This window comes from Cervus elaphus, chromosome 22, assembly GCF_910594005.1.
Source record: "Cervus elaphus chromosome 22, mCerEla1.1, whole genome shotgun sequence".
NCBI classification, from domain to species: Eukaryota; Metazoa; Chordata; class Mammalia; order Artiodactyla; family Cervidae; genus Cervus; species Cervus elaphus.
In genome coordinates, this window is record NC_057836.1 from 16,745,725 (window position 1) to 16,771,011 (window position 25,287).

Here is a 25,287-nt window from a genome sequence, read left to right on the forward strand (position 1 = left end):
CTCATGATGTTGTTTATGGCAACACGGTATTCAGTTTTATTATGATAGAGTATTCCTTTGAATTATCACATGACCATGCGTTGATCCATTCAACTAATGGCAGAGATTTAAGTTTGTTGCCAGGTTTTGACTATTACAAATACAATGGTGCAAATTACCATGATGATGACTTTTGGAACAAATATTTATTATGTTTCTTGTGTGTTTAATTCTGTCTTATATTTTTATTTTCTTAATGGTATGCTGTACTTCAGTGAGCCAAGTTACTATCTTAAGTTCGACTTATCACCTTTTTTACTGTACATGTAGTGCTCCTTCAGTCAGTCAGTTCAGTTCAGTTGCTCAGTCATGTCTGACTCTTTGTGACACCATGGACTGCAGCACATCAAGCTTCCCTGTCCTTCATTATCTCCCATAGTTTGCTCAAAGCTCATATCCATTGAGTTGGGGATACCACCCAATCATCTCATCTTCTGTCATCTCCTTCTCCTCCTGCCTTCAATATTTCTCAGCATCAGGGTCTTTTCCAATGAGTCAGTTCTTCCCATCATGTGGCCAAAGTATTAGAGCTTCAATTTCAGCATCAGACCTTCCAATGAATATTCAGGACTGCTTTCCTTTAGGATTGACTGGTTTAATATCCTTGATGTTCAAGGGACTCTGAAGAGTCTTCTCCAACACCACAGTTCACAAGCATCAATTCTTCAGCGCTCAGCTTTCTTCATGGTCCCACTCTCACATCCATACATAACTACTGGAAAAGCTATAGCTTTGTTGGACCTTTGTTGGCAAAGTAACTTCTCTGCTTTTTAATATGCTGTCTAGGTTTGTCATAGCTTTTCTTCCAAGAAGCAAGCATCTTTTAATTTCATGGCTGCAGTCACCATTTGCAGTGATTTTGGAGTCCAAGAAAATAAAGTCTGTCACTGTTTTCATTGTTTCCCCATCTATTTGCCAAGAAGTGATGGGACCAGATGCCATGATCTTCGTTTTCTGAGTGTTGAGTTTTAAGCCAACATTTTCACTCACCTCTTTCACTTTCATCAAGAGGCTCTTTAATTCCTCTTCACTTTCTACCATAAGGGTGGTGTCATCTGCATATCTGAGGTTACTGATATTTCTCCCAGCAATCTTGACTCCAGCTTGTGCTGCATCCATCCCAGCATTTCACATGATGTACTCTGCATAGAAGTTAAATAAGCAGAGTGACAATATACAACCTTGACGTACTTCTGTCTCAATTTTGAACCAGTCCATTGTTGCAGTCCACAGAGCTCCTTATATCCTTCTAGAAAGAACTTTCTCTACTCCAAAATCACAAAAATGTTCTCTGAGCGTATCTTACAGAAGTGTAATTACTTTTCTTTTACATACAATTATACACTGCTTCTAGGATTGATAACTGTGTAGGATAAGGGTCAAGTGTCATGCTTTCATATGGGCATCCAGTTGACTCAAAGTCTTTTTCTGGAAAGACTATTCCCTACTGCAGTGCCACCTTCGTGAAGAACGAAAGGGCACATATGTCTGAGTACTTCTTTTAGACTCTCTATTCTGTTCCACTGTGTCATTTGTCTATCCTTGCACCTGTCCCACGTTTTCTTTTTTTCCCCCATGTTTTCTTAATTATTGTAACTTTATAGTAAATCTTGAAACTTCCCTGGTGGCTCAGATGGTAAAGAATCTGTCTGCAAGGCGAGAGACCTGGGTTTGATCCCTGGGTTGGGAAGATCCCCTGGAGAAGGGCATGGCAACAGACTCCAGCATTCTTGCCTGGAGAGTCCCTATGAAGAGAGGAGCTTGGCGGGCTATAGTCTACTGGGTCACAAAGAATTGGAAATGACTGAGTGACTGAGCACACATAGTAAATCTGGGTAACTTTAATTTAAAGAAGTTATGTTATTGTTGTTCTTGCTAACTGCCTTGGTCTTTCTTGGTTTTTGTATTTTGTATACATTTTTGAGCTGAAGCTCCAATACTTTGCCACCTGATGTGAAGAGCTGACTCACTAGAAAAGACCCTGATGCTGGGAAAGACTGAAGGCAGGAGGAGAAGGGGACAACAGAAGATGAGATGGTTGGATGGCATCACTGACTCAATGGACACGAGTTTGGGTAAACTCTGGGAGTTGGTGATGGACAGGGAAGCCTGGCGTGCTGCAGTCCATGGGGTTGCAAAGAGTCAGACATGACTGAGTGACTGAACAACAACATAAATTTTGAATCATCTTGTCATGTTTCACACACACAAAAGCATCAGGGAATTTTATTGAGGTTAGCTTTAATCTGTATATAAATTTGAGAATGATTTATTTTGATAACATTGAGTTTCCCAATTCATTGGGAAAATATATCCTTTCATTCAGTTAGGTCTTGAATTTCTCTCAGATGTTTTGCACATCTTTACCTAGGTTTTCTCCTAGGCATTTTATGGGTTTGATGTTACTAGTATTTCCTTTAGTGAAGGTTTTCTAGGAATGAATTCTCTCTGAACTTTATCTGGATTCCACAAACATTAGGTTAATATTTTGCTTTAATCCTTCCTTCTTTCTTTCCTCTCCCTCTCTCTCTCACTCTTTTCTCTCTTTTTCTCTGTCTTGCTCTAGCTTTCCCTCTCTCTCCTTCTTTGTTTCTCTCCTGCCCCATTTTCCCCCTGAGCATGTAAAATCTTTCTGGATTAAGTTGCAGACAGGATGCTCCTTTATCCCTCCCCTTCCCCAACAACAAAAAAAAATACTTCAGGGAATTTCCTTACATAATCACAGTTCAATCAAACCTTTAGAGATATCAGCCCCAGATGACATCTAAGTGCAACCACATGAGAAACTCCAAAGATAGAACTGCCAAGTTGAGTCTTTCCCAAATCACTGACCAGAAAATCGTGATTAAAATTAAAAAAAAAATCCTTCAACTGCTAAGTGTGGGGGGAAACTTTGTTATACAGTATTGTTAACCAGGCACTTACCATGTGATCAGCTTTTCTATATAGAGGAACACTTATCCTCTCATCTTCCATTTTAGTATTTCTACTTTATATTGATCTAATGTGCTGATAGACTCGTTCTCTAGTTCTTAATTACAGCTGTTGACTTTTTCAGCTGTAGAATTTTCATTTGCTTTTGTTATCATTTCTCTGCCAAGACACACATCTTGTTAATTAATTGTTGGAGCACTTTAATCATGGCTATTTAAATACTCTGTCAGACTATAAAACTCTTAGAGGAAAACATAGGCAGAAGATTCTTTGACATAAATTTCAACAAGATCTTTTTTGACCAACTTTCTAGAGTAAAGAAAATAAAAACAAAAATAAACAAATAGGACCCAGTTAAACTTAAAAGCTTTTGCATAGCAAAGGAAACCATAAACAGAACAAAAAGACAATTGTCAGAATGGGAGAAAATATTTGCAACTAAAATGAAGCAACTAACAAGCGACTAATCTTGAAAATGCACAAACAACTCAATATCAACAAACCAAACAACTCAATTAAAAAATGGGAAAAAGACCTAAATAGACATTTCTCCAGACATACAGATAGCTAACAAATACATGGAAAGATGTTCAACATCACTAAATATTCAGTTCAGTTGCTCAGTCGTGTCCGACTCTTTGCGACCCCATGAACCGCACGCAGCACACCAGACCCCCATGTCCATCACCAACTCCTGGAGTTTACTCAAACTCATGCCCATCGAGTTGGTGATGCCATCCAGCCATCTCATCCTCTGTTGTCCCCTTCTCCTCCTGCCCCCAATCCCTCCCAGCATCAGGGTCTCTTCCAATGAGTCAACTCTTCGCATGAGGTGACCAAAGTACTGGAGTTTCAGAGAGATGCAAAACTGCAGTCAGGTATTATTTCACACCATTCAGAATGTCTATCATTAGAAAATCTACAAACAATAAATGCTGGAGAGAATGTGCAGAAAAGGGACTCCTCCTACATATGGGTATGTAAACTGGCACAACTACTATGGAGAACAGTATGGAGGTTCCTCAAAAAACTAAAAGTAGAACTATTGTATGACTCAGCAATCCCACTCCTGGGCAGGTACCTGGAGAAAATCATCATTCAAAAAGACACATTCGTCCTGATGTTCACTGCAGCACTATTTACATCAGTCAGGATACGGAAGCAACCTAAATGTCCCTCACAGGAGGAATGGATAGAGAAGATGTTGTACATATATAAAATGGAATATTACTCAGTCATAAAAGAATAAAGCTGTGTCATTTGCAGAGACATGGATAGAACTAGAGATTGTTATGCTCGGTTCAGTTAAGTTCAGTCACTTGGTCATGTCCGACTCTTTGCGACCCCATTGACTGCAGCACGAGAGGCCACCCTGTCCACCACCAACTCCTGGAGATTATTCAAACTCATGTCCACTGAGTTGGTGATGCCATCCAGCAACCTCATCCTCTGTTGTCCCCTTCTCCTCCAGCCCTCAATCTTTCCCAGCATCAGGGTCTTTTCCAATGAGTCAGCTCTTCACATCAGGTGGCCAAAATACTAGAGCTTCAGCTTTAGCATCAGTCCTTTCAATGAACATTCAGGACTGATCTCCTTTAGGATGGACTGATTAGGTCTCCTTGCAGTCCAAGGGACTCTCAAGAGTCTTCTCCAACACCACAGTTCAAAAGCATCAATTCTTTGATGCTCAGTTTTCTTTATAGTCCAACTCTCATATACATACATGACCACTGGAAAAACCACAGCCTTGACTAGATAGACCTTTGTTGGCAAAGTAATGTCTCTGCTTTTTAATATGCTGTCTAGGTTGTTCATAACTTTTCTTCCAAGGAGTAAGCGTCTTTTAATTTCATGGCTACAGTCAACATCTGCAGTGATTTTGGGGCTCAAAAAAATAAAGTTAGCCACTGTTTCCACTGTTTCCCCATCTCTTTGCCATGAAGTGATGGGACCGGATGCCATGATCTTTGTTTTCTGAGTGTTGAGCATTAAGCCAACTTTTTCACTCTCCTCTTTCACTTTCATCAAGAGGCTCTTTAGTTCTTCTTCACTTTCTGCCATAAGGGTGGTGTCATCTGCATATCTGAGGTTATTGATATTTCTCCCAGCAATCTTGGTTCCAGCTTGTGCTTCATCCAGCCCAGCATTTCTCATGATGTACTCTGCATATAAGTTACATAAGCAGGGTGACAATATACAGCCTTGATGTACTCCTTTTCCTGTTTGGAACCAGTCTGTTCCATGTCCAGTTCTAACTGTTGCTTCCTGACCTGCATACAGATTTCTCAAGAGGCAGGTCAGGTGGTCTGGTATTCCCATCTCTTTTAGAATTTTCCACAGTTTATTGTAATGCACACAGTCAAAGGCTTTGGCATAGCCAATAAAGCAGAAATAGATGTTTTTTTCCTCGAACTCTCTTGCTTTTTCGATGATCCAGAAGATGTTGGCAATTTGATCTCTTGTTCCTCTGCCTTTTCTAAAACCAGCTTGAACATCTGGGAATTTATGGTTCACGTGTTGTTGAAGCCTGGCTTGGAGAATTTTGAGCATTACTTTGCTAGTTTGTGAGATGAGTCGAGTTGTGTGGTAGTTTAAGCATTCTTTGGCATTGTCCTTCTTTGGGATTGGAATGAAAACTGACCTTTTCCAGTCCTGTGGCCACTGCTGAGTTTTCCAAATTTGCTGGCATATTGCGTTCAGCACTTTCACAGCATCATCTTTTAGGATTTGAAATAGGATTGTTATGTAGAATGAAGTAAATCAGAAAAAGAAAAACAAATATTGTATAACAATACTTATATGTGGAATCTAGAAAAATGGTAGAGATGAACTTACTGCAAAGCAGAAATAGAGACACCAATATAGAGAACATCATATGGATACTAAGAGGGGAAATGAAGAGTGGGATGAACTGGGACATTGAGGTTGACATATATACACTACTGATGTGCTGTGCTGGGCACTTAGTCGCTGAATCATATCTGACTCTTTGCAACCCCATGGACTGTAGCCTGCCAGGCTCCTCTGTCCATAGGGATTCTCCAGGAAAGAATTGTGGAGTGGGTTACCATACCCTCCTCCAGGGGAGCTTCCCAACACAAGGATCAAACCCAGGTCTCTCACATTGCAGGCAGATTCATTACTGCCTGAGCCATCAGACTCAGAAGCCCTACAGTATTGATACTAAGTATAAAATGGATATTGCCTGGAGAATCCCATAGACATGGAGCCTGATGGGCTACAATCCATAATGTCACAGAGTCAGACACGACTGAAGTGACTTAGCATACACTCACACGTAAACTTTGCCAACAAATGTCTGTCTAGTCAAGGCTATGGTTTTTCCAGTGGTCACATATGGATGTGAGAGTTGGACTATAAGGAAAGCTTGGCACAGAAGAATTGATGCTTTTGAACTGTGGTGTTGGAGAAGACTCTTGAGAGTCCCTTGGACTGCAAGGAGATCTAACCAGTCCATCTAAAGGAGATCAGTCCTGGGTGTTCATTGGAAGTACTGATGTTGAAGCTGAGGTTCCAATACTTTGGCCCTTGATGTGAAGAGCTGATTCATTGGAAAAGACCCTGATGCTGGGAAAGATTGAGGGCAGGAAGAGAAGGGGACGACAGAGGATGAGATGGTTGGATGGCATCATCGACTCAATGGACATGGGTTTGGGTGGACTCCAGGAGTTGGTGATGGACAGGGAGGCCTGGCCTGCTGTGGTTCATGGGGTCGCAAAGAGTTGGAGAGGACTGAGCGACTGAACTGAGCACATAAAATAGATAAATAATAACCTATTGTATAGCACAGGGAACTCTACTCAGTGCTCTGTGGTGACCTAAATAGGAAGTAAATCCAAGAAAGAGGGGAGATATATATGTGTTGTTGTTGTTGTTTGGTCGCTGAGTTGCTTCTCACTCTTTTGTGACCCCATGGACTGTAGCTTGCCACACTCCTTTGTCCATAGGATTTCCCAGGTGAGAATACTGGAGTGGGTTGCCATTTCTTTCCCCAGAGGGTCTTCCCAACCAGGGATGGAAGCCCAGTCTCCTATTTGGCAGGCAGATTTTTTACCACTGAGTCACCTAGGAAACCCATACATGTATATATAACTTATTAAATTTGCTGACAGCAGAAGCTACCACAACATTGTAAATCAATTATGCTCAAATAAAAATTAATAAAAATAAATAAAATAAATTCTCTGTCAGGTAACTCTAAGAGCCAAATACCCTGGGAAATTTTTTTAATGTTACCTTTTCCTCTTGTATTCCATGAGATCTCTTTTATATTACTGTTTTTAAAATCACAAACATTGTAGATAAAAAATTGTACAAATCCTTCAGAAAGGATTTTGTTTTGCTTCTTCTATTTAGGGGTAGATTAAGGATAGAGCAACTTATTTAACTCATTCTTAGGGCAAAGCTTGGCTTAAAACAGGAATCATGGTATTGTCAGGACCAAGACTGTTCATAGAGAAAGGGAACACTAAGATTATGGTAACTTTACTGGTATGTTACAGCTCTCATCTCAGCTCCATCAGTAGGTCATCATTATTATTGTTTTTTTTTTTTTTTTGGAACTTTTTACTTTGTTTTGGGTTTAGCCGATTAACAATGTTGTTATAGTTTCAGGTGAATAGCCAGGGACTCAGCCATACACATACATGTATCTATTTCCCCGCAAACTCCCCTCCTGTCCTAAAAATTATTTTGCTTAACTCAGTTTCTTGATCTTCAACCCTCTCAACCCTCTAATCAATGCTGTTTCTTCAGGAAACCAGACCCAGGTGCTGCCCCAGTGCAATGACTCCGTGTCTGAACAAGCAGGCTCTGCAGCCTCAGAGAAGAGCGTCCCCTACTGCTCAGGTGAGGGTCCCACAGGACAGAAGACCCTTTCCATTCCCCAGGTCACCGCCCCATTGTCCCATTTCTCTCTCCTCAGACAGCAGACAACTCCGCCTGGTGGACGGGGGCGGTCCCTGCGCCGGGAGAGTGGAGATCCTTGACCAGGGCTCCTGGGGCACCATCTGTGATGACGGCTGGGACCTGGACGATGCCCGCGTGGTGTGCAGGCAGCTGGGCTGTGGAGAAGCCCTCAATGCCACGGGGTCTGCTCACTTTGGGGCAGGGTCAGGGCCCATCTGGCTGGACGACCTGAACTGCACGGGAAAGGAGTCCCACGTGTGGAAGTGCCCTTCCCGGGGCTGGGGGCGGCACGACTGCAGACACAAGGAGGACGCGGGGGTCATCTGCTCAGGTCTGCGCTGCACACTGTCCACAGGCTAGGGGAGGGGTGGGGCCCTGGAGGACGGGGTCTGAGCTCTGAGGGAGAGATGCTGAAAGGACCTGGGAAGGAGGCTTCCGCCCATGGAGCCTGTGTTTCCAGCAGACATGAAGACGAGGTGCTTTCACTTCCTCCTGCAGCAGCTGAAATTCTGGTCCTTTCTTCTCAGTAGTGTTTCCTGGCAGAAGGTTTTCTCAGTTTTCCTTGAAATCAGGGCTCACTCTTCTGGTACATATGGTAGAGAATTCTTAAAGCCAAATGCTAGTTTTTTTTTGTTGTTGTTGTTTTGTGACAAATTACCACATAGTTAATGGTTTAAAACAACACATTTCTTTCCTTACACTTCTGTAGCTTAGATGTCCAGCAGGAATCAAACTGGACGGATCAAGGTTGCAGTAGGGTCACATCACTTCTGAGTCTCTGGGAAAGAATCTGTTTCTTGTCTTTTCAAGCTTCTAAAAACTGCCTGCCTGCCGTTGTTCATAACCCCCTTCTGTTCATCATCAGACCAGTAATGCTCCACCTCTCTTACCGTTATACATATTCACATCTCCCTCTAGCCAGAATGAGGAAAAGTATTCCACTGTAAAGGATAGTGAGTCTAAGAATATGGTTAGACTGTGCTCATCTGGTTAATCCACCATATTTCAGGTTAATCTCAAGGTCCTTACGTTAATCACATCTGTAAAGTCCCCTTTGCCAGATAAGGAAACAGTCACAGGTCCATCTTCTATCTGCCTCCACACTGTCCACATCACATCCCTTTATATACTCTTTTAGATGTTTTGTCAGGAAGCAGGAGTCAGCTCTCTCTCCCTGCAGGTGTCCAGGCTGGTCTTCCTCTCAGTTCATATACACTACATCATGGTGGTAGAAATATTTAGAAAGACAGACACAGATGGACAAAGTCAGATAAAAAGGAGACAGGTTTCACTCTGGTTATCTAATGGATTTGCTTCCTCAGCTGGGTCACAGATGAGTGTTCACAATTTTGGGGAGAGAGGAAAACCCAGAGCACTGAGTACAGTGTTCACTGTGTCCTGTCTTTTCCATTTCCATCTTAGAGTTCCTGGCCCTCAGGATGGTGAGCGAGGACCAGGAGTGTGCTGGGTGGCTGGAAGTTTTCTACAACGGCACCTGGGGCAGTGTCTGCCGCAGCCCCATGGATGATGTCACCGTGTCCATCATCTGCAGTCAGCTTGGCTGTGGGGACAGTGGAAGTCTCAACACTTCTGTTGGTCTCAGGGAAGGTTCTAGACCCCAGTGGGTAGATTTAATCCAATGTCGGAGAACTGACACCTCTCTCTGGCAGTGTCCTTCTGACCCATGGAAATACAGTTCATGCTCTCCAAAGGAGGAAGCCTACATCTCATGTGCAGGTGACTCATGTCTGTTTCTGTGTCTGTCCCAACCCTGTAGGGTGTTATTAGAGAGATTTGATATTTTAAAATCTAAGTGATGCGTTTAAGTTGAGTTTATAAAATGAAGTTTGGATGGAGCTAATTTAATCCACATGTTCCAAACTTGCTTTATTAAAAGTTTTTAATTGATATAATTGACATAACATTATATTGCTTGCTGTGTACACATAATGCTTATATATTTGTGTATATTGATAAATGATCACTACAGTAAGTCTAGTTATATCCATAACCATATATATAGTTAAATATTTTTCTTATATGATGAGGGTATTTAAGATGTATTTTCTCATCATCTTTCAAATAGAGAGTATGGTATTCACTATAGTCACCATGCTGTATGTTATATCTCTTCACCTATTAATTTTGTAACTCAAGTTTATACCTTTTGACTACATTTGCCCACACCAAATCCCCCATCTCTGGCAGCCACCAACTACTCAGTATCTGTGAACTTGTTTTTGTTTTAAGATTACACATATAAATGAGATTTTATGGTATTTTTCTTTCTCTGTCTGATTTGTTTCACTTAGCTTAATGCCCTCAAGGTCCATCCTTGTTGAAACTGGCAAAATTTTCTTCTTTTTTATGGGTGGATATCTGTCTATATTGCATTTTCTTTATCCATTCATCCATCAGTGAAGACTTACCTTGTTTGGCTCTTGTATACATTGCTATAAAATACTAAAAAGTAATGCTGTTCAAGTGCTGCAGTCAATATATCAGCAAATTTGGAAAATTCTTCAGTGGCCACAGGACTGGAGAAGGTCAATTTTCATTCCAATCCTGAAGAAGAGCAATGCCAAAGAATGTTCAAACTACTGCACAATTGTGCTCATTTCACATGCTAGCAAAGTTATGGTCAAAGTCTTCCAAGCTAGGCTTCAGCCATAAGTGAATTGAGAACTTCCAAGATGTACAAGCTGGGTTTAGAAAAGGCAGAGGAACCAGAGATCAAATTGCCAACATTTGTTGAATCATAGAGTAAGCCAGAGACTTCCAGGAAAACGTCTGCTTCATTGACTAGACTAAAACCTTTGACTATGTGGATCACAATGAACTGTGGAAAATTCTTAAAGAGAGGAGAATACCAGAGCACCTTATGTGCCTCCTGAGAAACCTGTATGCAGGTCAAGAAGTAACAGTTGGAACTGGACATAAACAACCGACTGGTTCAAAATTGGGAAAGGAATTCATCAAGGCTGTATATTGTCACCCTGTTTGTTTAACTTATATGTAGAGTACATCATGGGAACTGCCAGGCTGAATGAATCACAAGCTGAAATCAAGATTGCTGTGAGAGATATCAACAACCTCAGATACGCAGATGATACCACTCTATTGGCAGAAAGAGAAGAGGAACTAAAGAGCTTCTTGTTGAGGGTGAAAGAGGCGAGTGAAAAAGCTGGCTTAAAGCTCAACATTCAACATTCTAAAAATTAAGATCATGGCATCTGGCCCCATCACTTCATGGAAAATAAAAAGGGAGAAAGTAGAAACAGATTTTCTTTTCTTGGGCTCCACAGTCACTGCCGATGGTGACTGCAGGCATGAGATTAAAAGAGGCTTGCTCGACTCTACCAGAAAATTACTAGAGCTAATCAATGAATATAGTAAAGTTGCAGGATACAAAATTAACACACAGAAATCCCTTGCATTCCTATACACTAACAATGAGAAAACAGAAAGAGAAATTAAGGAAACAATACCATTCACCATTGCAACAAAAAGAATAAAATACTTAGGAGTATATCTACCTAAAGAAAGAAAAGACCTATACATAGAAAACTATAAAACACTGATGAAAGAAATCAAAGAGGACACAAACAGATGGAGAAACATACCGTGTTCATGGATTGGAAGAATCAATATTGTCAAAATGGCTATACTACCCAAAGCAATCTATAGATTCAATGCAATCCCTATTAAGCTACCAACAGTATTTTTCACAGAACTAGAACAAATAATTTCACGATTTGTATGGAAATACAAAAAAAACCTCGAATAGCCAAAGTAATCTTGAGAAAGAAGAATGGAACTGGAGGAATCAACCTGCCTGACTTCAGACTCTACTACAAAGCCACAGTCATCAAGACAGTATGGTACTGGCACAAAGACAGAAATATAGATCAATGGAACAGAATAGAAAGCCCAGAGATAAATCCACGAACCTATGGACACCTTATCTTCGACAAAGGAGGCAAGGATATACAATGGAAAAAAGACAACCTCTTTAACAAGTGGTGCTGGGAAAACTGGTCAACCACTTGTAAAAGAATGAAACTAGAACACTTTCTAACACCATACACAAAAATAAACTCAAAATGGATTAAAGATCTAAATGTAAGACCAGAAACTATAAAACTCCTAGAGGAGAACATAGGCAAAACACTCTCCGACATAAATCACAGCAAGATCCTCTATGACCCACCTCCCAGAATATTGGAAATAAAAGCAAAACTAAACAAATGGGACCTAATGAAACTTAAAAGCTTTTGCACAACACAAGAAACTATAAGCAAGGTGAAAAGACAGCCCTCAGATTGGGAGAAAATAATAGCAAATGAAGAAACAGACAAAGGATTAATCTCAAAAATATACAAGCAACTCCTGCAGCTCAATTCCAGAACAATAAATGACCCAATCAAAAAATGAGCCAAAGAACTAAACAGACATTTCTCCAAAGAAGACATACAGATGGCTAACAAACACATGAAATGATGCTCAACATCACTCATTATCAGAGAAATGCAAATCAAAACCACAATGAGGTACCATTACACGCCAGTCAGGATGGCTGCTATCCAAAAGTCAACAAGCAATAAATGCTGGAGAGGGTGTGGAGAAAAGGGAACCCTCTTACACTGTTGGTGGGAATGCAAACTAGTACAGCCGCTATGGAGAACAGTGTGGAGATTACTTAAAAAACTGGAAGTAGAACTGCCATATGACCCAGCAATTCCACTTCTGGGCCTACACACTGAGAAAGCCAGATCTGAAAGAGACACGTGCACCCCAATGTTCATCACAGCACTGTTTGTAATAGCCAGGACATGGAAGCAACCTAGATGCCCATCAGCAGATGAATGGATAAGGAAGCTGTGGTACATATACACCATGGAATATTACTCATCCGTTAAAAAGAATTCATTTCAATCAGTTCTAATGAGATGATGAAACTGGAGCCCATTATACAGAGTGAAGTAAGCCAGAAAGATAAAGAACATTACAGCATACTAACACATATATATGAAATTTAGAAAGATGGTAACGATAACCCTATATGCAAAACAGAAAAGGAGACACAGATGTACAGAACAGACTTTTGGACTCTGTGGGAGAAAGTGAGGGTAGGATGTTTTGAGAGAACAGCATCGAAACATGTATATTATCTATAGTGAAACAGATCACAAGCCCAGGTTGGATGCATGAGACAAGTGCTCGGGCCTGGTGCACTGGGAAGATCCAGAGGGATCTGATAGAGAGGGAGGTGGAAGGGGGGATCGGGATGGGGAATACATGTAAATCCATGGCTGATTCATGTCAATGTATGACAAAACCCACTACAGTATTGTAAGGTAATTAGCCTCCAACTGATAAAAATAAATGAAAAAAAAAAAAAAAAATAAAAGAGGCTTGCTCCTTGGAAGGACAGCTATGACACACGTAGACAGAGTATTAAAAAGCAGAGATATCACTTTGCAGACAAAGGCCCATATAGTCAAAGGTATGTTTATTTCACTAGTCATATATGGATGTGAGAGTTGGATTATAAAGAAGCTGAGCACCCAAGAGTCAATGCTTTTGAATTGTGGTGCTTGGATGCCAGAATTGAATTGAGAGTCTTTTGGGCAGCAAGGAGATCCAACCAGTCTATCCTAAAGGAAATCAACTCTGAATATTCATTGGAAGGACTGACGCTGAAGCTGAAGCTCCAATAGTTTGGCCACCTGATGAGAAGAGCTGACTTGGAAAATACCCTGATGCTGAGAAAGACTGAAGGCAAAAGGAGAAGGGGCCACAGAGGATGAGGTAGTGAGAGCATCACCAATTCAGTGGACATGAATTTGAGCAAACTTTGGGAGATAGTGAAGGACAGAGAAACCTGGTGTGCTGCAGTCCATGGGGTTGCAGAGTCAGACACAAGCTAGCAACTGAACAAATATTGCTGCAGTGAACATTGGTTTTTCAAGTTAATGTTTCTGTCAGATGAATACCCCAAAGTGAAATTGCCAAATTGTATGGCAATTCTATTTTTAATTTTTGATGCACCTCAATACTGTTTCCATAGGGGTTGCATCAACTTACATTCCCTCTAACTGTGCAAAAGCTTTCCTGTCTCTTCACATTCTCGTCAACTCCTGTTATTTCTTCTTTTTGATAAAAGCCTCTCTAGAGGATGTGAGGTCATATCTCATTGTGGCTTTGATCTGTATTTTCTGATGATTAGTAATGTTGAGCACGTTTTCATGTACCTATTGGCAAGTTGTATGTATTCTTTAAAAAAAAATATTTATCAGGTTGTCTGCCCATTTTTTGAAAGTCATATTGTTTGATTTTTGCTACTGAGTTGTGTGAGTTCCTTGTATATTTTGGATAATAATTTTTATCAGAAATATAATATGTAAATATTTTCTCTAGTTCCATAGGTTGCTTTTTCATTTTGTTGATGGTTTCCTTAATTGGGCAGAAGCTTTGTAGCCTTATGTGGTCCCAACTGCTTCTTTTTACTCTTGTTCTCTTTGATTTTGGTGTCAAATCCAAAAAATCCTCATGAAGACTGATGTCAACGATTTCATTTTCTGTATTTGCCTATAGAAATTTTATGGCTTCAGGACTTGTGATCAAGTCTTTAATCTATTTTGAGTTAATTTTTGTGAGTCGTGTAAGATAGTGGTTCCATTTCATTCTTTTGCATGTGGCTGTTCAGTTTTCCCAATGCCATTTAGTGAAAAAACTGTCCTTTCCTCATTGTATATTCTTGGCTTCTTTGTCAAAAATCAATTGATTGTACAAATATGGGTTTATTTCTGGGCTCTCTATTCTGTTCCATTGATCTCTGTGTCCATTTTTATGCCAACAACATACTGTTTTGATTAATATAGCTTTGTAATATAGTTCGAAAACAGGAAGCATGACATTTCCGGCTTTGTTACTCTTTCTCAAGATTGCTTTGGTATTCAGTGTCTTTTGTGGTTCCATGAAAATGTTAGGATTGTTTGTCTGTATCTGTGAAAATATCCATTGACATTTTGGTAAGGATTGCAGTGAATCTGTAGATTGCTTTGGGTAGTATGGGCATGTTAATAATATTAGATCTTCCAATCTATGAGCACAGAATATCTTTCCATTTATTTGAGTCTTCTTCAGTATCTTTCATCAATGTCTTATAGTTTTCAGTGTACAGGTCTTTCGCTTCCTTGGTTAAATTTATTCCTGGATATTTTATTCATTTTCATGCAAACGCAAATAGAATTGTTTTCTCAGTTTCTCCTTATGGCAGTTTGTTGTTAGTGCATAGAAAGGCAACTGATTTTTGTATATAGATTTTTCATTCTACAACTTTACTGAGTGTATTAGTTCTCATATTTTTGGTGAAGTCTTTAGGGTTTTCTATATATACTATCATGTAAGGGAGTCTCCTTCCTCATGACTCTGATGGTAAAGAATCCATCTGCAATGCAAGAGACCTGGGTTTGATCCCTGGGTTGGGAAGATCCCCTGGAGGAGGGAATGGCAACCCACTCCAGTATTCCTGCCTGGAGAATCCCAATGGGCAGAGAAGCCTGGCAGGCTGCAGTCCTTGGGGTAGCAAAGAGTCAGAGACGACTGAGCGACTAACACTTTCACTTTTCAATGTGCAAATAGTGTCAGTTTTGCCTCTTCCTTTCAGATTTGGATGTCTGATTTTCTTTTTATGCCTGATGGATCTGGATGGGACTACCAAAACTAAGCTGAACAAAAGTGGTGAGAGTAGATAATTTTGTCTTGTGTTTGATTTCAGAGGAAAAGCTTTTGGTTTTGTACAGTCAAATATGATGTTAGCTGTGAACTTCTCATATGGCCTTAATTATATTGAGATGCAATCTTCTATAACTACTTTGTAAAAGAGTTTTTATGATACATGGATTTTGAATTTGTCAAACATTTTTTCTGCATCCTTTGAGATATGATTTTTACCTTCAGTTTGCTTATTTGGTGTATCACATTGATTAGTTTGTGAATGTTGAACTATCCTTGTATCCTTGGAACAAACATCACTTGATTATGGTGTATGATTCTTTTAGTGTATTGTCAAATTCAGTTTTCTAATATTTTGTTGAGGATTCTTGCACCTATATTTATCAGAGTATTAGCCCATAATTTTCTTTTCTTGTGGTGTCCTTATCTGGTTTTGGTATCAGAATAATGTTGGCCTCATAAAATGAGTTTGGAAGTGTTTCTTTCTTCTGTTTTTGGAAGAGTTTGAGAAGGCTCCACCACTAAATACTGTTACATTGGGAATTGGGATTTTGAAAATAAATGTTGAATGAAATAAAGAAATGTTGAGGAGGGCAACAAATAGTCAAACCATAGCACCTTACTTCCTTCAACATTTCTCTCTGTTTCTCTCTCTCCTTCCCTCCCCCTCCACATACACAAACTCACACACCCCATTCAGGTACACCTTGAGTGGTATCCTGGGTGTTGCCTGAAACCCATAGCTAAGAGAATGTGGGGACAGATACTTCAAAAGCAGAGGCTCACTCCCTTCCTTGCCTCTCTTTTTTTTATCTCTTTGTCTTTTCCATTAGAAGGCCAAAGAGGCATTAAACTATTAGACCTTTTATTGATGATATTTTTCCTACAATTAAATACAGAATTGAGAGGTGGTAAAGTCTTTGACCATGAAAATGAGCAACACCCTCACAAAGGTCCCGCCATCATTTTCTCAGAGGTTCTCTGAGTAGAGTGGGTAGGAGGTTTGGTAGGATGATCTGGAAAGAATATACAAATTTTGATACTTTATGACAGGTACTATTTACCCTTCTGTTTTTTTGTGTTGCTTTGAATTTGTATTGATTTCTCTCAGCTTCAATTCTTTTATATATACTTTTCAGTCTTTTGTTTATTATTTCTGCATCTTCTCAATACAAATTTTTCTCAGTAGGTTTTTTTTTACTCTATTGCAAAAATTTTTGCCTTACTCTGTGTACATATATGTGTACATATATCTTCTTAGAATTCTACTAAGTCTTTCCTGTATATTTCCTTTTTAAGAGATTCCTAACCAACACTATGGGCTTTTCTGGTGGCTCAGACAGCAAAGAAACTGCCTGCAGTGCAGGAGACCTGGGTTTGATTCCTGAGTAGGGAACATCCATCAGAGAAAGGAATAGCAATCTACTCCAGTATTCTTGCCTGGAAAATCCTATGGACAGTGTAGCCTGGTGGGCTGCATTTCATAGGTCACAAACAGTCAGACACAACTGAGCGACTAACACACACACATATAACCAACACTGCATTGTAGATCAATTATCTTCCAATTAAAAATAAATTTAAAAAAGAGTTTCCTTTTACAACAGTAGTCTTCACTTGCCCACTTGTTACACTGAATAGTAGGTAAGAGTAGCTTATAATCTCTCTAATAATTTTCCATTAAACTTACATATGTGAGATTTTGAATATAAATTAACTCTGTTCTTCTGGGCTGATTATTTTAATATGAGCTATTATCATAGACTATTTCCATTCATTTATATTTGGTTTACTATTTCACTGATTAGTGTGAATTTAAAGTTTTATTTTACTGAATTTTATTCATGTATTCATTCATTCAATAAATATTTATCAAGCCCCTATCTAGGTATTTAGCAAAGGGTTTCCATAGATATTTGTTGAATGAGTGCACAGAATGTGCAGGCACTGTCCTAACAGCAGAAACATGGCATATATAAGATATACAAGGTCCTTCTTCTAATGGAACTTTCATTCAGAGGGGTGTGTGTGTACATTTGTAGATGTCTGTGTTTATGTTTGCTGTGGGAATGTGAAGACTGATAAACAAGTAAATATTAAAGTAATTTCAGCTGGTGATCAGATGCAGTGAGTTTCACCCCAGGAGATAATAATAAGCCTGTGTTTTCATGTGTCCTTTGCACTGAGTCAGACCTTAGATAATCTTATTTGGGGACAAGACCACGCCCAGCTGTCCCTGATCCACTGTTTCCCTGTTGTTTGCAGAAAGAAGAGCCAAGAGCTGTCCAGCTGCTGCCCCCTGCACAGGTACGTCAGCCCCGCCCCTGCCCAGGGCTCCAGGGCTCCAGGGCCTCCTTCCTCCCACCAGGGGAGTCACAGGAGGGGCTGCTGCCTTTTCAGACAGAGAGAAGCTCCGGCTCAGGGGAGGAGACAGCGAGTGCTCAGGGCGGGTGGAGGTCTGGCACGGCGGCTCCTGGGGCACCGTGTGTGATGACTCCTGGAGCCTGGCAGGGGCCGAGGTGGTGTGTCAGCAGCTGGGCTGTGGCCAGGCCCTGGAAGCCGTGCGGGCCGCGGCGTTTGGCCCTGGAAGCGGGAGCATCTGGCTGGACGAGGTGCGGTGGACCGGGAGTCCTCCCTGTGGGACTGTGCTGTGGATCCCTGGGGGCAGAGTGACTGCAAGCATGAGGAGGATGCTGGTGTGAGGTGCTCTGGTGAGTGCGGGGCTCGGGGTCGTCCTGGGTGAGCTGGGGCAGCACAGGGGCAGTGGGCTGGGCCGGGCGTGGTGGGGAGTTTATGTTCAGACAGCATCCCAGTGCTTGGGCTCTGATCTAGGATGAGGGAGCTGGGAGGGCTGGACCCTGGTGTTTTGGAGACTGAGGGGTGATTTCAGGCTCAGGAGAGAAAAATGGGTTTGCCCTGCTTTCTGGCCAATTCCCTTTCCTCACACTGCTGTTCTTCTCTTTAGGTGTAAGGAAAACAGTGCCCCCGACTGCAGCAGGTACTGTGAACACCCATGGCCAGGAGAGAATCCTCAGGTCTGGCGGCCTGTTCTGTGAGCCCTCTGACAGTTCAGGAGAGGAAAGAGCCTGAAGAGCCCTGGCTGGTGGGGAGGAGCCCAGGGCGATATGTTCGGGAACTCCTCGGCCTTGGTTCCTGGGGCCACGTTTTTCTCATGACTGGGATACTAGGTGGTGCAGAATCTAAGTGCCCCTCAGTGTTGCTCCTCATCAGTGAGGTGTGGGTCCCAGGACTGTTTGACGCTCTGTCTCCTCAAGCCCAAGGAGAAGAGATGAGCCGGGTCCTCAGAGGCTGTCTCGGCAGGGCAGCTCCCTGACAATCCCCAGCTCTGTCTCGGGGCCACACTGGCCAGAGTGGAGTTGACTCATCTCAAGATGAGACCTGGGGGAGCCAGGTCACTGTCAGTGCACTTGTGTCTGAGGCTGGGATGCCATCGTCTGGAGCCCCTGGGAATGCTGGCACAGGGGGTTTCTCTGTGCTCAGGACCTTCTCCACACCCTGTTGCCTTGTTCTCTTTAGGGTCCAGACCAGTTTCAAGTCCTCTCCCTGGCTTCTTCTCCCTGGCTGGGGTCCTCTGCCTCATCCTGGGGGCCCTTCTCTTCCTGGTCCTCATCATCCTGGTGACTCAGGTGCTCAGATGGAGAGCAGAGCGCAGAGGTGGGCTGCAGGGGGAACTGGGGACCAGGGAGCGTGTGTGCAGGCAGGAGATGGGGCAGGGGTGAGGACGGGAGCCTGGGCCAGGTATCTGTTCTGAGTCTGCAGAACTCCATGTGCTCCGTGCTGAGCTCTAAGTGCTGAGTAGACAGAGGTTCTTAGGACTGTGGCGTGAACTCTCATATGTCATAGCCTCTCCTATGAGACCAGACAGAGTCAGGGCTGAGCTGTGAATTCAGGTCAGATGAGGGGAGAAGGTGTTGACACGGTGCATGGGGTGGGAGATGATGCCGAGGTCCAGGCAGCCTCTGTGTGAGCATCAGGGAGATGAAGGTGGGCCTGCTGGACCCCAGTGTCTGGGGTGGAACCTCTGACCTGCTTGGGGATCTCTCAGCCTTATCCAGCTATGAAGATGCTCTTGCTGAAGCCGTGTATGAGGAGCTCGATCACCTTGTGACTCAGAAGGAGGGTCTTCTGGGCAGCCCAGGTGGGTGTCTCTGTCTGCCCTCCTGGGACTTCTGGTTATCACACCCACTGGGTGTGCACATTTTCTCAGCATCTGCAGACCCGACATGTTCCCCAGGTTCACAGAGGTGGCTCTCCAAAGTGGCAGGCTGGCCTCTCACAGTCCCGTGAGCCCCCAGCCTCTGTCTACACTGCAAGAGCCAGACCCATCCCTTCTCAGCTTTAACATTGGTCCCGTGGGTGTGGGAGGGTCATTCTGTGTGTTGTGTGATGTTTTTCTCCACTTTAGGCTTCCTGTCAGATGGTGAGGACAACAATGACTCCAGATCCGCTACAGGTAATAGAGATGGACCTGCTTCAGCTGAGTGTTGCGGAAGAGAGTTTCCCTCCTCATAGAGAGGAGATGTAAGGGGAACAGTCTTCCTTTGATGGACCAGAGGGATCCCTTGTGTCTAGATAGGGTCTTTCCTTCTCCTTCTCTGGCTGTTCTGTGATGTCTCACATTTGGGGCTGGGCTCTCTGTGTTCAGAATCACAAGAGATACACACTGGCTTTAAAAATAACATCTGTAAAGCACAGTTTGTCAAAATACTTTAGTAATGCTCAATGGTGGGAGAGTTGCTTTAAGATATGTTTTCAATCAGGAAATATTAAGATATGTAAGGTCATGTTTTGGTTTATGGACACATCAAATTGAAACATGGTCTTAGAGAAAAAAATCTTTTAAAACAAGGAGTGACAGGGGCCTGTATTTAGCAGCTCAGAAATGCTGGGTCAGAAGGGATCTTAGGTATTTCCCAGACCAACCCACTTAGTGTGGTTTCATCTACCCTTGCTCTGCGCTCAGGAGCCCCAGATCAGAAGACCTATGCCCTTGGTGAGGATTATGATGATGCTGAAGAGGTACCGGTACCTGGGGCTCCTCCTGCCTCTCAGGGGAGTGAGGAGGAAGTGCTCCCAAAGAACAAAGATGGGATGACGTCTCAGACAGGTGAGTGGAGTTAGCTGATCCCCTGTAATCTTTGGTCTCTGTCCTGGAAAGGGTGAATTTGAGCTCAATGTCCAGCCTCTGTACAGTTTCTCATGCATTTGAGAATCTCATGCATGGGTAATCTCATGCATTTGATGGGCTTTCCCTGGTGGCTCAGATGGTAAAGAATCTGCCTGCAATGCAAGAGACCTGGGTTTGATCCCTGGATCAGGAAGATCCCCTGGAGAAGGGAATGGCTACCCTCTCCAGTATTCTTGCCTGGAGAATCCCATGGATAGAGGAGCCTGGCAGGCTACAGTTCATAGGGTTGCTAAGAGTCAGACACAGCTGAATAACTAGCCCTTCACTGCCTGGAGGCAGGTCTTCTCAGAGCTCCTGTGTGAGCACAGATCTCCTGTGATGCAGGGTTTCCACATGAGCTGAGGCTCCAGAGACCACATGGACTGGATCTAGAGGACAGCTGGGATCCATCCTCACTGTAACTGATATGAAATAGTCTGAGCCTCCCTGCCCACCCCTGGGTCCCAGGGATGCTTTGTTATCACTGCTTGCTTAACTTGCTTCCTCCTCCCTGCCTGGCCCCCTTGTCTCTGTTCTAAATCATACCTCTCATTCCTCTTTCAGGCTCTTCTCTAAATGTCTCTAGAGAGGAAGCTGATCCTGGGGAAGGAGAAGAGAGCCCCTGGCTGCTCCAGGGGGAGACTGGGGACCCTGGGTACGATGATGCTGAACTAAGTGACCTGGGAACATTCACAGTGACTTTGCAGTGATGTTGTATTAAATATAAGATTATGCCACAGATATTCTAATTGCCTGTATCTCAATAGAATAGTGCTGATCTGTGATTGTGTTATATGGAAATTGCTCAAAATGAAATATTCTGAATAAAATAAAAATTTTTTTTGCTTTATTAATTATTACCAAGTTCCATGTCAAATGTTTTTAGGGGATTGGCTCTCAAACACCATTTTCCTCAAAGGAAATACAAGATGAGTGCAGTGCCCTGTTTTCTCACCTCCTTCAAAGGCTAATGAGAGCATGACAGCCCAGGAAGACAGATGCTCCAGGTCATTCTTACTAATAAAAAGCACCTGAACTTGGTCCACATTCACACTCTCCTTCCTAGCAAGATAAATTATCGACCAGAAAATATAGTCAGAACCTGGTAGAGTTATTTTATTTGGTGGGAATGCTTAGGACTCTAAGCCCTGGAGACAGCATCTCCGTAGCTCTGAGAAAATTGCTAAAGAGGCAGGAAGGGAAGTCAGGCTGCATAGAAGTTTGCAACCAAGGGAGCAGGAAGTCTGAACGTCAAAGATCAGGTATCAAGTTAAGGAATTTAGCATGCTATGTATGGGAAGATGCAAGCCTCTGGTCTCACTGAATTCATTCCTTTCATATGCAGCTTAGCTATCTGGGGCCAACCCTGTTTCCTTGTTCACCTTAAGGAGTGGCAGATGGCTGCTTCTTGCATTTCCCCAGCTCCTCAGCAATCTCCATGGGGAGTGGGAGCATCCCCTGGATCATAGTCTTGGGATCCCTCATTCGTATTTGGAGGCCAGAAATCCCTGATGGTTGTTCCCTTTCTTGTTTATTGATATGGCAGGAGATATTTTCATTTCACAAACTCATGGTAAAAACCCAATCCTGAACATTCCTGTATGTTCTTCCCTGAGATGTCACATCACCTGTTTTTAACCTATTCTTGGGCAGGAGACTTGGGTGTGAGTTTCAAAGTAGGAGTTTGCTGGTGGGAGAGAATGGATACGGTTTTCCTTATCCTGCTTAAGAGTTCATAGGTCAATTAAAACTCTAACTCTAGGTAGCTACTTCTGCCTTTTCATCTCTCATTCCCTAGGTTACTTTATCTGTTTATTCCTCAGGCAGATATAGATTCCTCCTTGCTCTTCTCCCATGTCTAGTTGTTATCAAATCCTTATGAATCCATTCTCTCCATCCCTGCCTACTGTTTCTTCAGAACGTTGCCATTTCTTGTCTGTTCAATTATCTAGCCTTCTGAGCAAATTATATCAGCTCATATCTCTCTCTCAGTTGATGGATGGCAAATTGGTGCTCACCCACACCCTGCATCCACATGGGACAAGAGGGCAAGAAAGTGGAGACTTAGGCAGAGGGGATCCAGAAGAAGGGATAGATGGGAAAGTCAGGTATGTTTGTCTATTTATGTTTCAAAGATGTGGATGGAGGGGTCTGATATGACTGAATTCTTAAAGGAAGAATTTCAGACCAATGGGCTCCTCTGAAGATGTACTGTTTCAAGATTGCTTTAATCTGGTTACTACTGAAAATGTAAACGTGATCCTGCTGTGATTCTTCAGGGTAGAGAGAGCTGTCATGTGGGAGTGGCCAAGTAAAGATTACATTTCACAACACCACCCCTCCCCCCCAATTTCATTGTGAACATGTGGAGAGGTTGCTGAACTAATATAAGACCTGAGAGTGATGGCCTGGTTGGGAGTTGAACCCACCCAGTTCCTGGCTGATGGCTCCGCATGGTGTCCAGGGCTCTGACCTACAGTCACGCTTGCAGTCTTCATAGTTCTAGGCTGTGCTTGGGGATGGGAAGATGCCCAGGACTTCTCCCAGGGCAGCTTACATGGCTATTCACCATTGGGAAGTGATGAAATAAATGACACATGATGAAAGAATAAAGAATACCCACCAAGAAGCTCAGGGAACTCAAAAAAATGCAGATAATGGAATTCAGGAAAAGAATATGTGAACAAAATAAGATTAAAAAGTTATTTATTATCATTATCATTATTGTTTTTAAGTTTTGGTTTCACTGCTTTTTGTTGATGCATGTGGGCTTTCTTTAGTTGTGGCAAGCAGGCATTACTTCTCTGTGGACAGCAGGCTTCTCTATGCAGGGGCTTCTCTTGTTGCAGAGCACAGGCTCTAAGCACAGAGGCTTCAGTAGTTGCAGCATGCCTGCTCCTATTTACAGTTTGTGGGACCTAGAGCATTTACAGTTTGTGGGACCTCAGTAGTTGTTGGGCACAGACTCTTGCATTGCTTCGCAGAATGAATACAGTTTTTTTTTTTTTTTTGTACAGAGACCAAAATCATAAAAAAGGAAGCAAACAGGGAATTTGCTGATGGTTTAGTGATTAGGATTCGATGCTTTCACTGCTGTGTATGAATTCTACTCTGATCAGGGAACTGAGATTCCTCAAGCTGTGCAATAGGCAGAAAAAGAGAAGGAAGCAAACAGATATTCTGTTGCTTAGGATTACAGTGAATGAAATGCAACAAAATAAAAAATGCTACAGAGAGCATCAGCAACAGCAGAAGAATCTTTGAGGCAGAAGACAAGACAATTGAAATTACCTAGCCAGGGGACAAAGAAGAGAAAAAAAAGAATGAAAAGGTGTGAAAGAACCTGTGTGAAATATGGGATAACACAGAAAAAACCTGCACATTACTGAAGACCCAAAAGGAAAAGAGAGGGAGAAAGGGACAGAGATTGTACTTAAAGAAATAATACCAGAAAAGTTTCAAATCTGATGACATTTAGACATCCAAATTCATGTAGCTGTCAGGGGAGTGTGTAATTTCCTCAGTTCTGTTTTGTCACAACAAAAATTTGAAGCAGCCGGCCAGTGTTAAAGCCCTTGGACAGACCGTGTCACAGCTCTCAGACAGATCAATGTCACAGCTCTCAGACAGATCGGTATCACAGTTCTCAGACAGATCCGTGTCACAGCTCTCAGACAGATCGGTGTCACAGCTCTCAGACAGACCGTGTCACAGCTCTCAGACAGTTCCATGTCACAGTTCTCAGACAGACTGTGTCACAGCTCTCAGACAGACCGTGTCACAGCTCTCAGATCTGTGTCACAGCTCTCAGACAGACCGTGTCACAGCTCTGTGTTGCAGCTCAGTTTTATTTAGAAAATAAAGGAAAATACATCCTCGATGTGTGAGGGCATGACGACCCAAAAGACATGAAGAGAAGAGAGAGAGTGAGAGAGAGGTGGGGGGAGCAAGCAAGAAGAGAGAGCAAGAGAGAGAGCGAGAGAGAGAGAGTGATAGAAAGACCTCGGCCCCTTGGCTCCTCTTTTTATATGTTTTTTTTTTCCTCCCCCTGGGCTGTTTGTTCTACCTGAGGTGCTCACTTTGGTCCTCGGATCTTCCTTTGTTCTATTTTCATGGGCTTTTCCCTTCCTTGTCTTTTAGCCACCGCCATTCTGGACTGCTTTTTCCTATTCTAACTACCTAACATTGCTGATAAGTCGCCCGTCAGAGTTCATTCAAAATGATTGTCTCCAAGACACATTGTTTATAATCAAGACAAAGAGAGAATTTTAGAAGCATCAAGAGAAAACCAAATGCTCACAGCAAAGGAATTCCCTTAAGAATACCGGTGGACTTCTCAGAAGAAAACTGGCAATCCAGGAGAGAAAGGGATGATATATTCAAACTGATGAAAGTAAACCTGCCAGCCAAGAATACTTTTCTCAGGCAGGTTGTCTTTCAGAAATGAAGATGAGATA

The 25,287-nt window shown here is 42.4% G+C and overlaps 1 protein-coding gene across 1 annotated transcript in view; it reads left to right on the top strand.

The window, feature by feature from the left end:
- LOC122679938 overlaps nt 1-25,287 on the top strand; it is a 120,400-nt gene that overhangs the window by 33,245 nt on the left and 61,868 nt on the right. The window contains 13 exon segments of the mRNA XM_043880796.1: nt 7,750-7,842; nt 7,919-8,233; nt 9,325-9,639; nt 17,908-17,949; nt 18,043-18,258; nt 18,261-18,353; nt 18,608-18,640; nt 19,180-19,317; nt 19,709-19,801; nt 20,069-20,116; nt 20,630-20,770; nt 21,395-21,525; nt 22,823-22,938. Coding sequence (XP_043736731.1) covers nt 7,750-7,842; nt 7,919-8,233; nt 9,325-9,639; nt 17,908-17,949; nt 18,043-18,258; nt 18,261-18,353; nt 18,608-18,640; nt 19,180-19,317; nt 19,709-19,801; nt 20,069-20,116; nt 20,630-20,770; nt 21,395-21,525; nt 22,823-22,938 — 1,774 coding nt within the window.